Here is a 19,551-nt window from a genome sequence, read left to right on the forward strand (position 1 = left end):
TTTAGAATTCAAGTGAAAAAAGCAAAGTAATCTAAAAAGTAAGAGTTCCATCTTCCTTAAGTTCACCAACTGTGAATATTTTAATCTGAAAAAATATAAAAGTAGTGAAAAATAGTGACAAAGATATATATTCTAGAAATAGTAACATATTAAGGTATAATTGTGTTCTCTTTTTAGGAATGCTTCAGGTTGCTTTGACAGAACTTCTCAAATTATCTGTTAACTTTGTTTTGATGCCTTAACCAATGGTTGGAAGATATCAGAACCAAAGTTCTATAATTGCTTTTATTTTTACTAAGACTATAAGATCCAAGAAAACGGACAAGTTACCATTAACATCAGAAAGACTGTATTTAATATTCAGACTATTCAAAAATATTCCCGAAGCCACACTTGAAACGGTGTGTTTACACATGCAGGTAAATATAACTTTCAATATGTAAGTATTCTTTTTTTCACATGTAAATGGTCTTATGTGAGGGGCATATATATACGGCCACACTTCTCACAGCAAGCTTTGTCCTGCACGATACGCATATATGACGCAAGAATATAGATGTGTCCATCCATATAACAGCTTCCATGAACACAGTCCGGGGATATCATTTTAAATCGTAGCGTTAAGTGGAGAGGAGGGGGACTTTTCTCCCAGCGAGCATTTTTTAAAATAGTCCACGATAAATGAAATTAGGTGGAGCACAAACTTAACATCGATTTTTTTTCAAACTCAAAGAGGAATAATCATGATCTTTTCAAAAATAGGAAATTAATTAGAATGCTTCTGGGATTCTAAAGTAGAGTTTCTTTAGTTCACTGTGGGAGGAGTCCCAGTGCAAAGAGTAAGGGGGCAGGGTGAGGGTCCTGAGACCTCAAAGAGGGAACGAAGTCAAACTGTCCTTGATCAAGCGCTAAAGAAACACTTTAAAATGGAATCTGTCAGGGAACAGCTGCTCGGAAAATGTGTTAAAACAACCAGCCAGTTCGAGCGAGTTTTGTCAGTAGAGTCGGCATGGTCTCCAGGACGCGAATAATGGGGTGACTCACAAACTCCCTGGGGCGGGGAGCTTGGTGAAGACCCAGGCTCAGCTCTGGCCGCGGGCCGGGAAGCCCCTAAAAAGGAGCTGCGCGGGCCTGAGAAATTGTAAAGGACCCTGACTCGGCAGGGTTGTGAAGCCAGGATGCCAGGCTACAAGGTTTCGGGTCGGCGTTGGGGAGAGCAGGCATGTACGACTGGGGTACAGGGTCAGGATAAGAAAATGGGGTCCCGGGGTCCTGAGGCAGGGCAGGGCTGCCGGACAGCAATGCGGAGCCGAGCAGTTGCGCTGCACCCTGACGCCTGGCGAGGACGCAGGGTCGTATGCCGGGTCAGGATACCCTACTGACTCCTGGAGCAGCGCACTTGTCAGTTTCCTCTTGGCCACGCCCCGGCGGAATAAGTCCAGCTCCCCAGTGTTTAAGTAAGTCGTGACACCAACGCAAAAATCCACGCCTAATTAAATTAATTAGGGATTCTTGTCAATCCTGAATTAATGGCCAAGAGCGCAGGCGGCCGAGGTATCCGAAAAGCCGGACGGCCTGGAACTGCCTCTTCTTCCCACTCCCTCCGGTCCCCCTTCTCTGTCCTCATACTCCAGCTCCAGCCATCCTGGACTCCAGCCTTAATCAATCTCAATCTCTTTCTTTCTTTCTCTCTCTCTCTCCCCCTCTTCTCCCTCTCTCCCTATCACCCCCACCACCTCCCAACCCCCACTCCCCCACCCCCAGGTAGTGGCGCGGGAGCTTCCCGGGAAGGGGCTCCCTCCGAGTTGCGAGGGGAGGTAATTTACTCAGAACAAGGGGCCGCCTTTGCGAAGTATAAATAGTGAGACTTCAAGCGCTGCGTCGCTATCAGATCTGAACTCTCCGCAGGAAGAATTGTCAAAGATCTTAACACTGAACAAGCGCGCTCAGGCAGGGAAGCATCGGTTCCCATTTCCCTCCGGCGGCCCCCGCCCCTTCCCTCTTCCTCTTCTTCCTCCTCCACCTCCTCCTCTTCTTACTTCTTTTTCTCCTTCTACTTCTCCTCCTCTTTCTTCTTTCTTCTCTTCTTTTTCTTCTTCTTCCCCCTTCCCCCTCCCCCTTCTCCCCCACCCCCTGCCCCATTGATGTGTTATTATTGGGGGGGCTGGAGCAGTAAAAAAAGAAGAAGGAAAAAAAAGAGCGGGGCTGCTCGGCTGGGAGAGGTTGAGCGCGGGGCTGACGGGCATCTCTGGCGATGGAAGAACTTACGGCGTTCGTCTCGAAGTCTTTTGACCAGAAAGTGAAGGAGAAGAAGGAGGCTATCACGTACCGGGAGGTGCTGGAGAGCGGGCCGCTGCGCGGGGCCAAGGAGCCGAGCGGCTGCTCGGAGCCGGGCCGCGACGACCGCAGCAGCCCGGCAGTCCGGGCGGCCGGCGGAGGCGGCGGCGGCGGAGGCGGCGGAGGAGGCGGAGGCGGAGGTGGAGGCGGAGGAGGAGCAGGCGGAGGAGCTGGAGGAGGAGGGCGCTCTCCCGTCCGGGAGCTGGACATGGGCGCCGCCGAGAGAAGCAGGGAGCCGGGCAGCCCGCGGCTCACCGAGGGTAACGGCCCGACCCCCGGCCGCGGTTCCCCTTCCCGCCTTCCCGACTCCTCTCGGGCGGGAGAGGATCCCCAGGCCCGACGGGGGAGGAATAAGGGGGCGAACGCCGAGAGGGCCCTTGGACCCCAGCTTTGGAAGCCAGAGTGAGGACGGAGGGGTGGGAGTCCGGTGGTGTGCACGGTCGTGGGTGGGGTCCGTGTGTGTGTGTGTGTGTGTGTGTGTGGAGGAGGGGGAGCGTGTGGGGTTTGCGCGCGCCTTTCTCGGATGCTCCCGCTACTCCCATTCCACCCAAATGCATTTTCACCAACCGGAGGATGGGCCCCGCCGGACGGCCGGCAGGCGGGTGGGGAAGTTCTGGGGACCAGGCTGCCGAAGTGGATGCTGGCCGTCACTGGGCCAAGCGGCGGGATTACAGTTAGCATGTAGCACCGAGTTTGCGGGAGTCCCTTTCCTAGGCCCGAGGGGAGAAAAAAAGAGAGAGGGAGAAAGGGGAAAGAGATACGGAGACGGAGGTTGATTGGGATTTCACCCTGGAGTCGCCCCGGGTTTCGCGGCTGCCTCTAAGAACCACTCCAACTCCGTGAAGACTCTGGATCCCTGAATCTTAGGGACCAAAACTCCCCATTTTCTTAGCGCTATGAAGGTAGAATGAGACCAGGGCAGGCTGAGGTTCAGGCTGTGCGCTGTTTTCTTTCGGAAGATGCATTAGGCTCCTTTTTTGTTTGTTTGTTTTCCGATATTTACTGCGCGGCATCATCCAGTATTCTGGTTTTGTGGTGGGATAATCCTTTGGTGCCAGCAAAGTGTTTGGAAAAGGCTTTTTCTAAATGGTGGAGCATCCTGTACCAATTCAAAGGAGTTCAACAATAAAATTAATTTGGCACTTGGTGCCTGCAGTAACTGGTGAGCTGCCATATTTTTCCAATTAAGAAAATATGTGACATGCGTAGAATCACATATTTAAGCAAGCAATTAAGTTGTTTATAACAAAGTCTGTTCTTGTTTAGGCCAATAAGTGGAAATTTGGGGGCGAAATAGAGATTATTTTAAGTCTATTAATCAACTGGAAATGTGGACATCTTTCTCTTTGAAGCCCCCAAAGTTTGCGGGGCTTCCACTGTGAGCCTGAAATAAAGCCGTCTCGCCGTTTTGGCAGAATCTGAAGGGTGTGTTTTCATATTTAAATTTCATTACAATATAAATGGAAATATTTTCCTATTAACTTGACTTGAGTTTGTGCTATAATATTATCTATTGCTTCCTGGAGGAAGGACGCATGTCCGCAAAACGAACTCTTGAGAAATATACATGCGGGAAACGCTTAACTAGAATGCCAACCCGCGCTGAGTTCTAGTGGTCTTCTCCCAGACGGGGTAGCAAGTAAACATGGAAAGTGGTGGCATTACTGTCAGGCAGTCCAGTGCAACCTCCCTGGCCTGAGTCCCAAGCTCCAGGCCCTGGGTACACCAGCAGGCCGGACCGCGAATTTAGAGTCAACCCAGGGCAAATGAGGTCTTGGGATTTTGGTTTCCAAACTCAGGGCAAATATTAATTTCTCTGCAGCCTGGCTCTTATAGAAATGATTTTTAACACTCATGTTGATAAGGATTCTGGGCTAGGGAGAACTGCAAACAGACTCAATTATTCTAAACTCAGCTTTGGCACCTTAAAAACCCAAGTCTTCGACTCAGGCCCAGAGGATGAAGGTTCCAGAGGGCCGCTTACGTTGATACCAACTCCCCTGATCAGTGCCCCTTGGCCTGTATATATATAGCCACATCCTTCTGGTGTCCCTGTATGCTCACACTTCCGAAGCTCCTGTTTTTAAAGGGAGGAGAAGGAAGGGCAGGAAAGTGGCAACAGATGTATGCGAACCTAGAGCAGAAAAAATGCATATTTTATTAAACATCCGAGCTTCTGGATGCCTGAAAAGCCTTTGCGCAACCAATAGAAACCGCGGATCGCGAATGTTCCGCTTGAACCTGTTGATCTCTGTGGGTTTAAGCGGTTAGGGTCGAGTCCGCCTTTCCAATGGGGAGGGAGAAGAAGTGAACAGAGGCAGCGGTCTGTTTCGCGGGCCTCCCGAAGCTGGTTTTCTGCCTCTCTTCTTCTGTTCGGGTGTGGGCAGCGAGCCCTCCAGGCCGCCAACATGGCGTGGGCGCCTCTGCTCTGGCGACTGGGATTCAGCAGCGGGGACAGAGACTGCCTGGCTGTCCAGGGGCCGTCCGCGGTATTTGGCTCGAGCCCTGGGTCTGTACACAGCGCCCAGGGAAGTGGCTCCCAGCGCAGTGCAGCACAGGGGTCTTGTCCTCCAGCTGTGACCCAGCAGCCCAATTGTTCCCAAATTAGACCAGCAAGTTTGAGAGAAGACGGGAGAGCCGGCGGCAGCCAGCGCTGGCTGAGAAGGGGTCCACACTCCGGGAATGGCCGGTGTCAGAGCCCAGTCCGTGGCCTCGCCGCCCTCTTCTGCTGGGATCGCGTTCTGTGACTCACGGGGTGCGGCGCTTTTGATTTCTGTGCGTGTGTGGGAGAGAGTGAACGCAAGAGAGAGGGTGAGTGGAATTGGATTGTGTTCGCAGGGGAGGGCAGGGGACTGTGGGGGTGAACAGTGAAAGGTGAACTGGGGCCGCAGTTGTGAAAGGGATTGGGTAGGTGAATGCCCACCTTGCCCGCGGCAGCCACCCCAGTTGATCTTTTCGCATCTACGGGATCCTCTTCCTCTCAGCGGGGTGAGGGCCTGGACAGGAACTCCGGGAGGGGGCAGAAACCGCCATCCTCCTGGAGACAAATCTGCTCATGGTATTTGCTGTGTTGTTTTTTGTCTCTGTGTGTGTGTGTGTGTGTGTGTTGCTGTGTGTGCGCGGGGACATATGCGTATGGCCCTGTTCGTGGTACCCCCTCCAGTGTCCCCAGAGCTGAAGGATCGCAAAGAGGATGCGAAGGGGATGGAGGACGAAGGCCAGACCAAAATCAAGCAGAGGCGAAGTCGGACCAATTTCACCCTGGAGCAACTCAACGAGCTGGAAAGGCTTTTTGATGAGACTCACTACCCGGACGCCTTTATGCGTGAAGAACTGAGCCAACGGCTGGGGCTGTCCGAGGCCCGAGTGCAGGTATCCGGCTGTGAGGAGGTCGCAGGGAGCGGAGGAGGGGGAATGCCTGGGGTTGGACAGTCGCTTGAGGTACACACGATGAGTGTGCGGGTTCAAGTGTCTGGAGTGAAGTGAGAAGGGAAGAAAAGTATTTGCTAGAGGTCTTATTTTCCAAAGTAGATCTTAGTCCTAAAGCCTTCCCGGGCTCCCCTTCACCCCATACCAACATATGTTCCCAGCAGAAGAAAGCTTTGCTGGGCTTGCTCCCAGGGTTTCTATAAACCACACCCCCCTCGCCTCACAATGCCTTTAATGTGGTTTAATCCTAATGGGCCTACTTTTATAAGCCTTAAAAAAAATCCCACAGAAAACGTTTTATCTTCTGGATGCTTTAAAAGTTACAACGAACATTTTGTTCATCCGAGTTGGGTTTCCTTGAGGGTCTGCTCTGGGATCTAGGTTTGCCAGGCGGATATGCCAATTAGGTTTATAGATGTACAGACTATAAAGAAAATTAGCAACTGTTAAGTGCAGAATTTTACAGTCTGCCCTTAGCAGTCGATCTCAAACTGTGTGTGAAATAGCGGAGAAAATAAATGCATTTGGTCACTCTTTCTTTGTTCTCTCACTTAACTAGGGAAGCAAATCTGAATCAGAAACTGATTTTAAAACAACCAACATATCTTAATATTGACATTTCCAAAGTCTGATCCCAGCAAGTGCCACACTCAGTGAAGTTAGTATTGGAGCAGATTTTCTTTACTGGTTGTGGGGGTGAATTTAATGGCAAAAGTAGGCTTTAGGAGCACTTAAGGGAAAAAAATTATATACATACATGCATACATATCGTTTTAGTTTTATGGAAAACGAATTTAAATGTTTCAGGTTTTATTTCCACTCAAATAATAAAATAGGAGAAAATGATGGTCATTATTTGTTTGAACACATGGAGCAGTTTTAGGCCTGAACATCTGCAGCTGTTACAAAGTATCACTGTAACAGATACTCCCTAGGTCTCTGGGCGCAGAGACCACCATCTGCAGCGAACTATGCAATTCTTATGGGGCTTCCCCGCATCTTGTAATAGGATCAGGACAAAAACAGAGCAGTCCCCTTAAAGGGGAAAAGTAATAATAGGCTGCCTTGGTCATCACAGCATCAACAGCAGAGCCTTCCTTTTTAAGCCTGTCCTACTTTGCTCTGTGTACTGAGATCTCTAGGGACTTAGAAACCCCTTAAAGACATGATGATAATTATTACAGTTGTGAGCATTAGTATATCAGTTCCAACTCTTCTAGGGGAAAAAAGAGGCAAGAAGCCTCAGGCCATGTGAGGTACACAAAGAATGCCACCCTGGCATGAAATCTACCCTTCTATTACACTAAATGGCAGGGGAATTTTTGAAGATTTACATTGACTGTGACACTTGCTTTCAAAAACAAGGAAAAAGCTCTGAAGCAGTATTTTGCTTTCATGTTTTTAAACATTAACTTGTGAATCAGTCAATATGCTGTATTATTGGAACATAATGCTGTGTTATTGGAGTATAAAAGCAAGCTTTGTTTGAATTTCTTAAAATCTGCCATACTGCTTCTAAAAGTTGGCAAGTTTACCTAAGAAGGTAGTATCTGGGAGAAGATATTATCCAGAATTACATGATTCATACCCCAGTCCCATTCCACAAAATGTTCTTTTTTCTTGTAATAAATGAAGTTTATTGCTGGTATTTATTTTTCTCATGTTTTTATTTAAATTTTGATCTACCTTCTGGATACTTCTGGATACTGTAACTGCACTCAGCAACTTTTTCTATAGAAGCAAATTAGATTGTCATGATAATGGCATAATTATTTCTGCTACCAGGTTACACTTTGCTGCATGGAGGAAGAGAGAAATTCTAAACTTCTTTGTAGTGAGGCTTTTATAACACTAATTACCTCTTCCCCCACTCTTATCTCCCCACCCCCAAGGGGAAAAAAAAAACAAAACAGAGTCACTATTTGCTTTGGTGTTTGGTTTTTCTTGAAGATGAAGCTAATTAATATTACAGGCTCTTAATGAGCACATTTTTCTCAGGTCTTACTGGGCAACATCTAAACCCATTATCACTTTAGTATCAGGTATCAGGGCGAGTTTTAGGCCTGGGGGACTCTAATTCTGGAAACATGAAAACAGAACTCGAGTAATTTATCAAGAAACAATATATCTTGCAAGAGTATAGGAAATTATTTTTGTCATTCATTTGTGTTTTTAACTTTGGAAATTAAGATTGTTGTATATAATTCAAAGATTGCTTGCTGTATCTTCCATTCCTTGCCTAAAATGCTACCCTTTCATCATACTCCTGTAAATTAAAAAAAATTTTTGAGTCCTATCACCTAGACTTTATTTTTTTCCTCCAATTTTAGGTTTGGTTTCAAAATCGAAGAGCTAAATGTAGAAAGCAAGAAAATCAACTTCATAAAGGTATGCTTCTCAGACAAAGAACATTTGATACTCTAAATAAAAAGTATTACGGAATACTGTTATTATGAAGCCAAAAAAAGAACCTTCTCAAAGATAACTGTCGTCCTTATTTAAAAATCTACCCTGAAGGCAGTTAATGAGAGTCCTAAAATTTGGGAGTAAATTACATTGATTTTAATTCTGGCAACAGTTTAGGAAGATACCAGTCCAGTTCCAAAGGAAATAGTTCTATCTTGGTACCATTTGAAACCTTGGGAAAAAGTGCTGAATGTGTTAACCTCACTTTATTTTGTTTTGTTCCCCATTTTTCACAGGCGTCCTCATAGGGGCTGCCAGCCAATTTGAAGCTTGTAGAGTAGCACCCTACGTCAATGTAGGTGCTTTAAGGATGCCATTTCAGCAGGCAAGTACAGCCCAGTTTTAACCTGTTTTTAACTGTAAAAAGACCTGGATATTTGCTTGAACTGTTGAACATCCCCTTCCTCTGGGCTCTAATATGGGTGTACAGTTATAGAATCAATTTTCAGATGATACAGTGGATACACTCCCATTTAAAAACCTATACAGTAATGGTACCCTACTCTAGTACTCCTGCCTGGAAAATCCCATGGACGGAGGAGCCTGGTAGGCTGCAGTCCATGGGGTCGCTGAGGGTCGGACATGACTGAGCGACTTCACTTTCACTTTTCACTTTCATGCATTGGAGAAAGAAATGGCAACCCACTCCAGTGTTCTTGCCTGGAGAATCCCCAGGGACGGGGGAGCCTGGTGGGCTGCTGTCTATGGGGTCACACAGAGTCAGACACGACTGAAGTGACTTAGCAGCAGCACAGTGTCAGAGGCCTGTATGCTTAGTCCTTTCTGTCCTCATGGGAAACCTACAATGCCTGAGGGCAGCAACTGGTCCTTTAAAAATGCACTAAAGATTGCACTTGGGGAAAGGAAGGGAAAGCCTTTTGATTAAGACTTTGTCAGATCCAATACAAAGGTTAGTCCTAAGGTATTTCTGAGGCAACTCTGTAAATATTTTTTGAGGTATTTTCTACCTCTTAGTCACATTAAATATCTCTGACCAAAGAAAATAAATAAATAAATACTACCCATTAAGACTTGATTTTTTTTTTTTAAGCTGCAAACCTTCATCTATAGTAGAGAGGAAAACATTGGTCTTCCCAGGGACACCTTGCCAATGCAAACCCTTTCTTAGCCATAAAGAAACCTTTAAGACTACATTTTAAAAGTACAGCCTGCAGCAATAATTAATCCTAGGATATCCCAGGGCTCTGAACTCCCCCATTCTCCAAGCCTAAGGGTGCAACCCATTCCCAGCCAGTATCAGACATTCCCCACCCTTGGCCAGGGCCCTTGCTAGATAGGACTGTGAAGTCATGAATTAACTCTGAGTTGCCAGTCCCTGGTCAGAAAAGTGTGACCTGAGTCACACAGAGTCACACCTGAGTGTGCCCTGTATATTGAGCATTAGTGTTAGGGAGGTCTTAGCTCTCTTGGCACCACTGGATTCTAGTAGCCAGATGCTAGGCATCTGAAGCAGGAGAGAATGACTGGAGAGAGAGGGGGACCATAAGAGAAGAACTTTACTACTCAGAAGGTGATCTCTGAGTCTGCAGCATCAGTACCATCTGGGAGATTGTTAGAAAGCAAGATTCTCTGACCTGACCTAGACCTTCTGAATCAGAATCTACATTTTAACAAGATCCCAATGTAATTTTAATAGTAAAGTTTAGGAGTACTAACAAGTGTGCCAGTTGTGATGAAGATGTAGTAACTTCTCTAAGTGACATTTTTAAAGTTTTGTAGTTTGCTTATTGGCACTTTACTAGTGAGTTAAGAGGTGTATGGCAGCACCAAGAGAGGAGGGTAAGGACACTCACCCCATCATCTGTCCAATATACATTGTTATTTTGAGGGGAGTGATGTATTAGCACAATAGCATTGTTGCCCTCTGACCAGCCCAGCTCCTAAGGGGGCGGCCACAATCACCGAAGATGGGAGTCACTGGGACTCAGGGGGATAAGCCACTCTGAGTGAGCTGCAGAATACTCAGGAGCACTGGAGTATCCCAGATTCAGTAACAAACTGAGGTCAGCTAAACGTCCCTTTCCCCGTCCCCTGCCCCAGCCTTCCCCAAGCTAAGCTGGACGCCGTTAATGCTCTGTTTCTATTCTGTTGTCACCCTAGGATAGTCATTGCAACGTGACGCCCTTGTCCTTTCAGGTTCAGGCGCAGCTGCAGCTGGACAGCGCCGTGGCGCACGCGCACCACCACCTGCACCCGCACCTGGCCGCGCACGCGCCCTACATGATGTTCCCGGCGCCGCCCTTCGGACTGCCGCTCGCCACGCTGGCCGCAGACTCAGCATCTGCCGCCTCCGTCGTGGCTGCAGCTGCTGCTGCCAAGACTACCAGCAAGAACTCCAGCATCGCGGATCTCAGACTGAAAGCCAAAAAGCACGCGGCCGCCCTGGGTCTGTGACGGCAGCGCCAGGGTCGCGCCTGCAGCACGGCGCGCAGCCTGCATGCCCTCAGAGCCCCGCTGCTTCTCTGTTACCTGCCCCGGACCTCGGAATCCGAGCCTCTTTCTGCCCCGCCGATGGCCCCTTGCTCCCTTCTGCATCCCGGACTCGGAGGGCAGCACCCGGGATCCGAAGAAGGGCACCAGCTTCGTGGCTCCTGACCATTCACCTGTCTAGGGGCCTAGAATTTGGCTTTGTAGGGATGGGTTTGGGAAGTCTGAAGAGTGCTGGGACAGTGAAGTGTGGCTCACGGTAAAACTGCAACGATGGACTTTTGCGTAGAAATAAAAATCTTGTTAGTAAAAAATGAGGGGGAAACTGTAGAAAAGACAAACCAGAGAGAAAAAGAGAAAGGGAACTTACTGCTATTCAGCAGAAGCTGAAATCGGAGAACCAAGGAATAAAAAAAAATTTTTAAAGTATTTTGTACATTAAAAAATATGGAAAAATAACCGGAACAAATCTCGAGATAATTGGGGCGGGAGTTACCAACTTAAAGTGTATTTTTTGTTGTTGTTGTTGTTGTTTTTTAATGGGCTAAGAAGGCAAAACAGAAGGAAGAGGTATACTTATTTAAAGAATTAAGATTTAAAAAAGTACGCAGCTGGGAAGTTCACAGGTTTTGAAACTGACCTTTTTCTGCGAAGTTCGCTTTAATACAAGAAATTTGATAAGAGAGGCGGGCCTCCTTTTACGTTGAATCAGATGCTTTGAGTTAAAAACCACCACGTATGGAAGAGCAAGAAGAGGGAAGACAGTATAAAAATGAGGAGATAAAAAAATGATATTAATACAAAAATGATAACCACAGACAATGATTTCTCTGAGAAATTGTTATGGCAGAACTGTCCAGACTGCTGACAATAAAGTCTGGCCTTGCATGTTACCTGTATTCCATTGACGGTGTCTCCCCCCACACTCCGGCTTTACTTACATGCACTTAACTGCATTTTCATTTTCGGTATGAAAAACAATACCCAAAGCATCTGAAAATTGATATATATTTCTATCTATCTATATTTTTTGTCCCATCTTTAATCCTGGGGGGACAAAAGAAAAAAGTTTGAAGGGCAAAAAAGTTACACTGTTATTGTCCCAAGACGACAGAGACAAGTAGAAAATGTAGGGAAAAAGAAAAGAGAAATGATTAACTACAGCGCCTCACGTGGTGCCTGATACACAGTGGGCGGTCAGTGTTAGTCCCCCTCTTCCCTTATTCTTGTATTCCCTCTTGGAGATTTCCTGAAGTCCTATTTGAAGACCGTGCTTTATTTCCCCCTCTCAGTCCCATCACACTCACTTTAAACAACACCCAGCTAGATACAGGCACTAAGTTTGTGTAAAATATGTTGATACACACGAGCAAAGTTTATTTTGGCTATAATGTGTGAACTAATGGTTGACTTTCAACATTTGCATTTTATCTCACAAAGGTGTATATTCAAATAATTTTTTTGTCTGTCTCAATCCATGTAGCTATTTAAACTGGGGTACCCTGGACTGAACAATCTGTATCCCAATTCTTTAAAAAGTCTCCTTAGGTTTTTTTTTTTTTAATCCCTTCTAATTTACGAGAAAGAGGAAAAGCTCTTTTAGCTGAACTTTGGTATGCGGTTGAGCTTTGAAACTATTTGTTCTCCATGAAAACAAAATTATTTATATTTGCCATATTTTTTCTAGTGTATTAAGTTATTTTAAACAAAAGAAGATGCTGTTATTTCATGACGTGTTGTCGGTACAAAATGTTTTGGTCTCACCTCTGTTAAACCTTTTAAATAAGTGCCAAGTTATTAATTGAAGACACTTTGCGATCAATTGAATGAAAATAGTATTGTTTCATTTGATGGGGTTCGCGTCATCTTTACTCCTGTTGCTATTAAACTATCCAGGATAGTCGTTCCTTCTTCCTTTTTGATGAATATGTATCTCTCTCGACTATACCAGCTTGGAAAAGAGCTTGCCTCTGCTCTCTACGTGCGGCAATCAAGGGGCGGTGAGAATGATGACTCTCGTGGCTCTCTGTAGCGCTGAGCGAAAATCCCCCTCTCCTGCCCCATTTTATCCACCCAATGAAGAAAACGGATTGATTTTACACTAAATCAATAAAGGAACAGATACTATGTAAAATAACATAGAATAATCTCCTTCCCTAAAACGGACTCTTGTTGTTCATTTTGCTGCACTTTCATCCTTGAAGTTCATTTAAGGAACATTTTGGGAAGGAAGGAAAGCGTGGTCACGCGGTGCAAAATCCACCTGGGTTTATTGTTACAAAACACTCAGTCCCAGGTCGCCGACCCTCCCCCGGAGTCAGTGGCGGTCTGGAAGTAGGATAAGAGCCGTGAAGCGGGGCTGGGGCGGCGGGGAGGGCGGGTCCCACGCCTCCCGCTTCAGTTTACCTCTTTGGCCCAAATAGAGTCTTCGTTCGTTAAATTTATGAAAAGGTGGCAGCTAGGATCGTATTTAGGAAAAGCCGGGTTCTAGCCGTTTGTAGGGTACCAAGGAGCCCTCATCCGTACCCTCTCCCAGAAGAAATCTCACCTACTTAAGCCCGGAGGCGCTGCCTATTTGGAGGTAGATAGGGACCGTGAAGACTCGGGACAGGACTTTCTTTTCCCTTCTCACTCGGGCTCTTGGGACAAGGGACACCCTTCGACAAAATTGAGGGTTTCCCGTGTGTCCCCTGGGGCCTCCCCTTGGGGGTGGAGGACGCACAGAGGAGGCCCTTCCTGCGACCAAGCCCCGCGTCCTCGAGTGGTGCTCCTGCCGCCCGCACCCAGCCCTCTCCCAGGTTGAGCTCGCACTCAAAGCTGTTACTCTGAGTAGACGTGGGTGATAATGTTTATCTTTTAGCCTTCAAAGACCACTGAACAGGACTTGGGCCGTATTCAGCGCTCAGGCCTTGCGGGTCTTCTACTTGCCAAGCGTCCCTAGTTTTCATAATAAACATCTGCTTGGGGGCGGGGTGAGCTTTGAAGCCGCCGCGCCGGCTGCCTGGGCTGGTGGCCTCCGGCGAGCTCCCGTCGGCTCCGGAGTCCAGGGTGCAAACCGGCAGGCTCCACACTCCAACCCTAATCCAGCCACCGACGCGGGCTCGGACGCGTCCCGAGGCACCCCGAGGGAGGTCGGAGGTCACGGGAGAAGTTGGGGCCAGAGGTTGGAGGTCCCGTCCGGGGCCTGGCCGATCCCTACAGCTGAGCTCCGGGAGCCTGAGGTCAAAGGAGGCGCTGCGTCCGGGCCCAGGCCGGCGGGGCGCCCGGCACCAGCGAAGGAGCGCGGCAGCGGGGCCTAAGTCGGCTGGAACGTTTCGGGCTGCCGGCGCCGGGCGGGCTGGGTGCCGAGCCCGCGGGATTGGGTCCTCGAGGGAGCGCGGCTGGCCGAGGAGCCCGCGGACGCAGCCCCGGTGGGCGAGAAAAAGCAAGGTCAAAGATTCTCTGCCCCGTCGGCGGTGCCCGAGCCTGGCGCGGCCTGTGGGACCTGCGTCAGGGGCGCCGGCCGCGTCCTCCCGCTCCTCCAGCGTCCGCTCTCCCGAGACTCCGCGGGTACCGAGGCCACCTTTCCTTTCCCGTCGGGGTGGGTCCCTCGGGGATCCAGCTTCTCACTGGGGCTCGCGCAGAGCCCGCTTTGCGGAGCGCCGCGGCCCAAACGCCTGGATGTGTGAACCCCGAGTTCCCAACCCCGTGTTTCCAGGCCACTCTGAGAAGGGGACCGAAGAAAGCTTCACTATAAAGTGTGCCCAGTGTGTGTCGTTTTGGTCCAAACTCAATAATAATCGTAATAAATAATTAAAATTTCCCGCAATTGTCCCGCAGATCTTAAGGATGTGCAAAGACTTCCCAAGCTATAAAATCTCTGATTAAGGAAAACTGAATTAAAAGAGCTTACTCAAAACATCATTAGTGTTAAAGACCCTATAATACAGGAGGCCCAGTGAGATCCGAGGCCTTAGCTTGAAGCTGAACTGATAAATATCTATTTTGAGTTTTTCCCCAGATTCATAACTTTTTAGATCCTCAGATGGTAATACTTTAGCATAATACAATACTCAAATTTCGGAACTATTTTGATTTCTGAAAAATGCCTTTTTGGCTTCAGTCATATGGGATCCTGTTATTTTTTCACAAATTCAGTTTACATCATAAATTGCAAACATTTGCAATCAGATCTCAAGACTGTTTATTTTATGTAACCTCAAGCGCTTGACTATGTTAAACACCAGCACAGAAAGTCTGTGAAATCAGTTTAATGTGTGTGAGGGAATTAAAGGATCACTCCTTTTCATCACACAAACAAAGCATTTAAGATTGTTTTGATTGTCAGTCTCCCAATTTTTGAACAGTCTCACAATTGACTATTAATTTTAGAGTCATTCTGTGCGAAAATAATTACTAAAGTTATATCCTGCTTTAATTAAATGTTTCTGGGCAGAAGAAAATGATATTATTATTCTACATTGGGAAATGGGTGATTGTTTTTAATGTTATATTATTTTTAAATCATTTTAGTTCTAATGTAAATAAAGTCTGCTAATTCGGGGGGGAGGGGGCGCAGTGCCAGGCCTGCAATGGTTTCTTAACATGCTGTTAGAACAGTTAGTCAAAGTGCATTAAAGGAATGTCACTAACCCAGAAATAATAAATATGTCATTCTAATGAGAGTGTCAACTTATGGATAATTTATTCAAGGTAGTTTTTACATTTCACATGGAATCTCTTATTATGACCTGCCTGAGTACTGTGATGCTTGTTCTTCAAAATCTAATTTATATAGGCTTGAGGTATACATAATTCATAACTCCTGTTGATATATGTATACACACCCTGGATTTTAAACCTTTACAATATGTCTGCATGTTTACTAGCATGTTTTCAGGACATCTGGAATTAAAATGTAAGAAGTGTTCAACATTACGAGGAAAGCATGCGTGAAGAAAAAGTAGTTGAAAATTAACAGTTAAAAAGGATTAGATAAATTTCAAGCTAAGATCCAGAGTGAACACTGAAATATTTCAGACAGGGGACATTCTTGAACAATAAATATGAAAATCTCCAAGAAAGACTTACAGATGTGAGCTTATAACACTTCTGATACCTAGGTAATCCTTTCATGTCTCTAATTCATAAAACAAAAAATCCTCAAGTCTTGAGGTATTTTGTTTTGGGTATTTTATGTGTCAGTCAAGCTAACCATTGCATATGCCTTCAGTACAGGAAAATTTAGTATAGTACGTGGAGTTCTATTGGCATGAGGAAAGGTTTTAGAATATAACCAAATAAATCACATAGGGAGGAGTAAACACACTTTTCTCCCCCTTGTTGAACAACGGATCACATGTCTTGACTAAAGATCTTTGTAGATTCTTATTCAGGCAGAACAGTGCAGAATAAGTTAAGGGCACAGACATGAAGTCAGACTTCCTGTATTTGAAACTCCCTGCTGCCATTTACTATTCTGTGATTTAGAATTAGTTCATCTCTGTGTTTCTCCATTTTCCCATCTATAAAATGGATATAAAAGCAGCATCTATTGTGTAGGGATGCTTGGAGAATTAAATAAGTTAGTATTTGTAAAGAACAGTGCCTTCCACTTATGTGTACTAGCTGTATAATACTTATTTTAGCACACAATGGATATCACTCCACCATTTCTTGATAAGACTATGCATTTCCAAGGAAGGTTCAATTTCCAAAAACAGAGCAACAGGCCCCACATGTGCTGTATGGCTATTCAGATGCATTTAATGTGTCTGACCTTCAAGCAAGTGCATTTAGCACATGCTCCCTAGGACTAAGGCCAATAGGCAAGAGTCCTTGTAATAAAAACCTTCAGGAAAGAAAACAACAAAGTATGCAAAACAAGGAATAAATACGTTTCTGTTGTGGGTGTGATTCCAGCTAATTGCATAGCCTCTGTGATCCTTGTCTGGAAGATTGGCAAATGTCACAGTGCACTTAGGGGCTGATCCATAAGAGCAATTTAGAGATTGCACAATGCCATCTACATGACAGATAGGATTGCTACTCTGCCATGTGTGGCTAATAAGGTGAGATATCAGGCATGGCACTTGCCCTTAAGGGGCTTACCGTCTTGGAGGAGATAGCTCATAAGTACATATGATAGTGCTGGGGAGCATGTACCAAATGCACTTGCTTAAAGGCGTTCAGACACAGTATATGCATCTGAATGGCCATACAACACATAGGAGGCCTGTTGCCTTGATTTTGGAAACTGAATGCATAGCCTTATTAAAGAAATGGTGGAGCGACACCCAGAGGTTAAGAAGCACACTTTGTTAGGATTAAATGTCTGTTGCCGGAGTTTGTGCTCTCCAGGACCATGTGTGTTTTCTTTGCTGACCATGTTTGTAGAGCATTAGCTGTGAAATGCTAAAAGATGTGAAGGCTGTTGACCAATGATCTTTAACAGCAGTTTGAAAACACACGTAATGCAAAAGATGAAAGGTTTAATTAAATGTTTAATGTAAAATGAACAACTGAGTCCTAATTACAGACATAGTGAAGAGGGACTTCTTTTCAGTGGCTCCATTTAGATTTACAACTAAGACTTGACTCATATTTTATATGATACCTATTAAAAACTCAGAGAACTTATTACACATCTTAATTTGAGAATCAATGTGATGTCACAGTATATGACTAATAATCTTTTAATATTAGCACTTTCATTTTAAAATTAATTAATTAATTGGCTGCGTTGGGTCTTAGTTGTGGCATGTGAGATCTAGTCCCCTGACCAGGGATCAAACCTGGGACCCATGCACTGGAAATGCAGTCTTAACCACTGAATCACACTTAGCACTTTTATTTTTAATAATCAGTAAGGATTTTGCTAGAAAGAAAAATATTTGCCACTAGTCAAGTAGGTTGAGTATGTGACTAATTTTTAGAGGGAGATTTTTCTGAGTTCAAATCTGAACTCTATCACTTATTAATTGGATGCGAAAGTGAAGTCACTCAGTCGTGTCTGACTCTTTGCGACACCATGGACTGTAGCCAGCCAGGCTCTTCAGTCCATGGGATTTTCCAGGCAAGAATACTGGAGTGGGTTGCCATTTCCTTCTCCAGGAGATCTTTCTGACCCAGGGGTTGAACCCGGGTCTCCCGCATTGTAGGCAGACGCTTTACCATCTGAGCCACCAGGAAAGCGAAGTCTTAGGTAATTTCTTAGCTTCCTAGACCCTGTGTCCTTTTAGTGTCCTGTACCCCACACCTTGTAGATGGTTGTCGGGATCAAATAAGATGTGCAAAGTGCCTGGCATACAACAAGTTGCCACAAATGTACTTCTCTTCACTTTTCTACTTTTATTATATGTTCAAATTATTGTCACATTCAGAAGATATTGAATTTACTTGTCTGTGTGATTAGAGACAGTTTTAGAAAATAGTAGGAGATGGTATGCATATTTATTTCAAATCCTCAATATGAGTATTGATTGTGTGTGTGTATGTTGTGTGGCCTGGAATTTGGAATAAAACTTTCTTCAAATCTTGCAAAGCCTTTTCTACGTATAACTTTTGAGGGACTATGACTTCAGAGAGACATCTTTGTATAGAATGGAGAGGCTTCTCTCTTTCTCCCTGATAACTCAAGGCATTGTTCATGTAGAGGTTACCCAGAGCCCCTGACCTTCAGCCCTCTGTATTCCGGAACATCAGCATACAGATCGAGACCTGGCATTAACTCTCTAGTCACTTTGATATTAGATTGATTCTCCTTCCATTTGCTTATTTATTGAATACATTTTTTATGTTTCCGTGCTAAGGAAGAAGAAAATAAACTACCCTTTAAAAAACGATTTAAAGAGTCTATCAACCTATCCAAAATTTCAGTACCCAGGCTACCTTGTGTTTTGTATTACATTTACTGGCATTAGTGGTTTAAAACGTAATCACCTATCTTGTAGGCAATATATTTATGTACTGAAATTTTCACCTGTCAGCAGCTGTGTGTGTGTGTGTGTGTGTGTGTTTTAAGGCTTATGTAGTTTCCATTAAAACTTAATCTCACCTGATACTCATTTAAAAGGATCCAGTACCCTCCCCAAGGCAGCTTTAGTTTTAGCGCATGCGTGCTCAGTCTCTGCAGTCGTGTCCAACTTCCTGGGGCTCTAAAGACTCTAGACCGCCAGGCTGCTCTGTCCGTGGGATTCTCCAGATAAGAATACTGGAATGGGTTGCTGTGACCTCCTTCAGGGGATCTTCCCAACCCAGGGATTGAACCTGCATCTCTTATGTCTCCTGCATTGGTAGGTGGGTATTTTTGCCCCTAACACCACCTGGGAAGCCCTTAGCACTAGACCTACTTCCAAAACATTTTAGAAGGGTGAAATTAGGTTAAAAAAGGCCATCAAAGGAAAGTTTGGAAAGAAAGGCTGGTCCTCCAGTTTGCCTTGGGAACAATAAGGAGGTGTGATAAAATAAAGACACTTTCAAAGATATTCACCTTCTAATCCCTGTAACTTGCAAATACGTAGCTAATGTGGCAAAGGGGAGTTAGATTAGCAGAATTAAGGTTGCTAATCAACTAATCATAAAAATACAGAGATTATTCTGGACTACTCAGATGGGCCCAGTGTATTAAAAGGGTCTTTAAAAGTCAAAGAGAGAGGCCAAAGACGAGCTTCAGAGAGAGGTGCAACTGAGAAAGAATGGTCAGAGAGGTGCCATATTGTTGACTTTGAAGATGGAGGCCAATGAATGCAGGTGGCCTCTAGAAGCTGGAAAAGGCAAGGCAGGGAATTTGCCCCAGGGCCTCCAGAATGAATGCTGCCTTGCCACAACATTGGGTGAATTTAGCCCAGTAAAACCTGTGTTAGATTTCTAATCTATACAACTCTGAGATAA

General features: G+C 45.5%; 1 protein-coding gene across 3 annotated transcripts; it reads left to right on the forward strand.

The window, feature by feature from the left end:
- The first annotated feature begins 338 nt into the window (after window positions 1-338).
- SHOX2 (SHOX homeobox 2) lies at window positions 339-12,842 on the forward strand. 3 transcript variants are annotated; one of them, XM_069561655.1, is made up of 6 exons: window positions 339-2,597; window positions 3,240-3,320; window positions 5,501-5,709; window positions 8,097-8,154; window positions 8,469-8,557; window positions 10,354-12,814. In XM_069561655.1, the coding sequence occupies exons 1-6, from the start codon at window positions 2,255-2,257 to the stop codon at window positions 10,645-10,647; spliced, it is 1,074 nt and encodes a 357-aa protein (XP_069417756.1). In that variant the 5' UTR covers window positions 339-2,254; the 3' UTR covers window positions 10,648-12,814. The 3 variants fall into 3 exon arrangements, with proteins under 3 accessions (XP_069417756.1, XP_069417739.1, XP_069417748.1); XM_069561638.1 differs by lacking the exon at window positions 3,240-3,320 and having other exon boundaries at window positions 10,354-12,842; XM_069561647.1 differs by lacking the exon at window positions 3,240-3,320 and having other exon boundaries at window positions 10,390-12,842.
- Window positions 12,843-19,551: the final 6,709 nt, after the last annotated feature.

Source organism: Ovis canadensis, chromosome 1 (assembly GCF_042477335.2).
Source record: "Ovis canadensis isolate MfBH-ARS-UI-01 breed Bighorn chromosome 1, ARS-UI_OviCan_v2, whole genome shotgun sequence".
In the NCBI taxonomy this organism is placed as follows: Eukaryota; Metazoa; Chordata; class Mammalia; order Artiodactyla; family Bovidae; genus Ovis; species Ovis canadensis.

Excerpts from the sequence above, each read along its gene's own strand:
- SHOX2 (XM_069561655.1), top strand. The coding sequence starts at position 2,255 with ATGGAAGAACTTACGGCGTTCGTCTCGAAGTCTTTTGACCAGAAAGTG. Across the intron at positions 2,598-3,239 it reads CAGCCCGCGGCTCACCGAGG|GTAGAATGAGACCAGGGCAG; the intron begins GTAACGGCCCGA and ends AGCGCTATGAAG. Across the intron at positions 5,710-8,096 it reads TGTCCGAGGCCCGAGTGCAG|GTTTGGTTTCAAAATCGAAG; the intron begins GTATCCGGCTGT and ends CTCCAATTTTAG.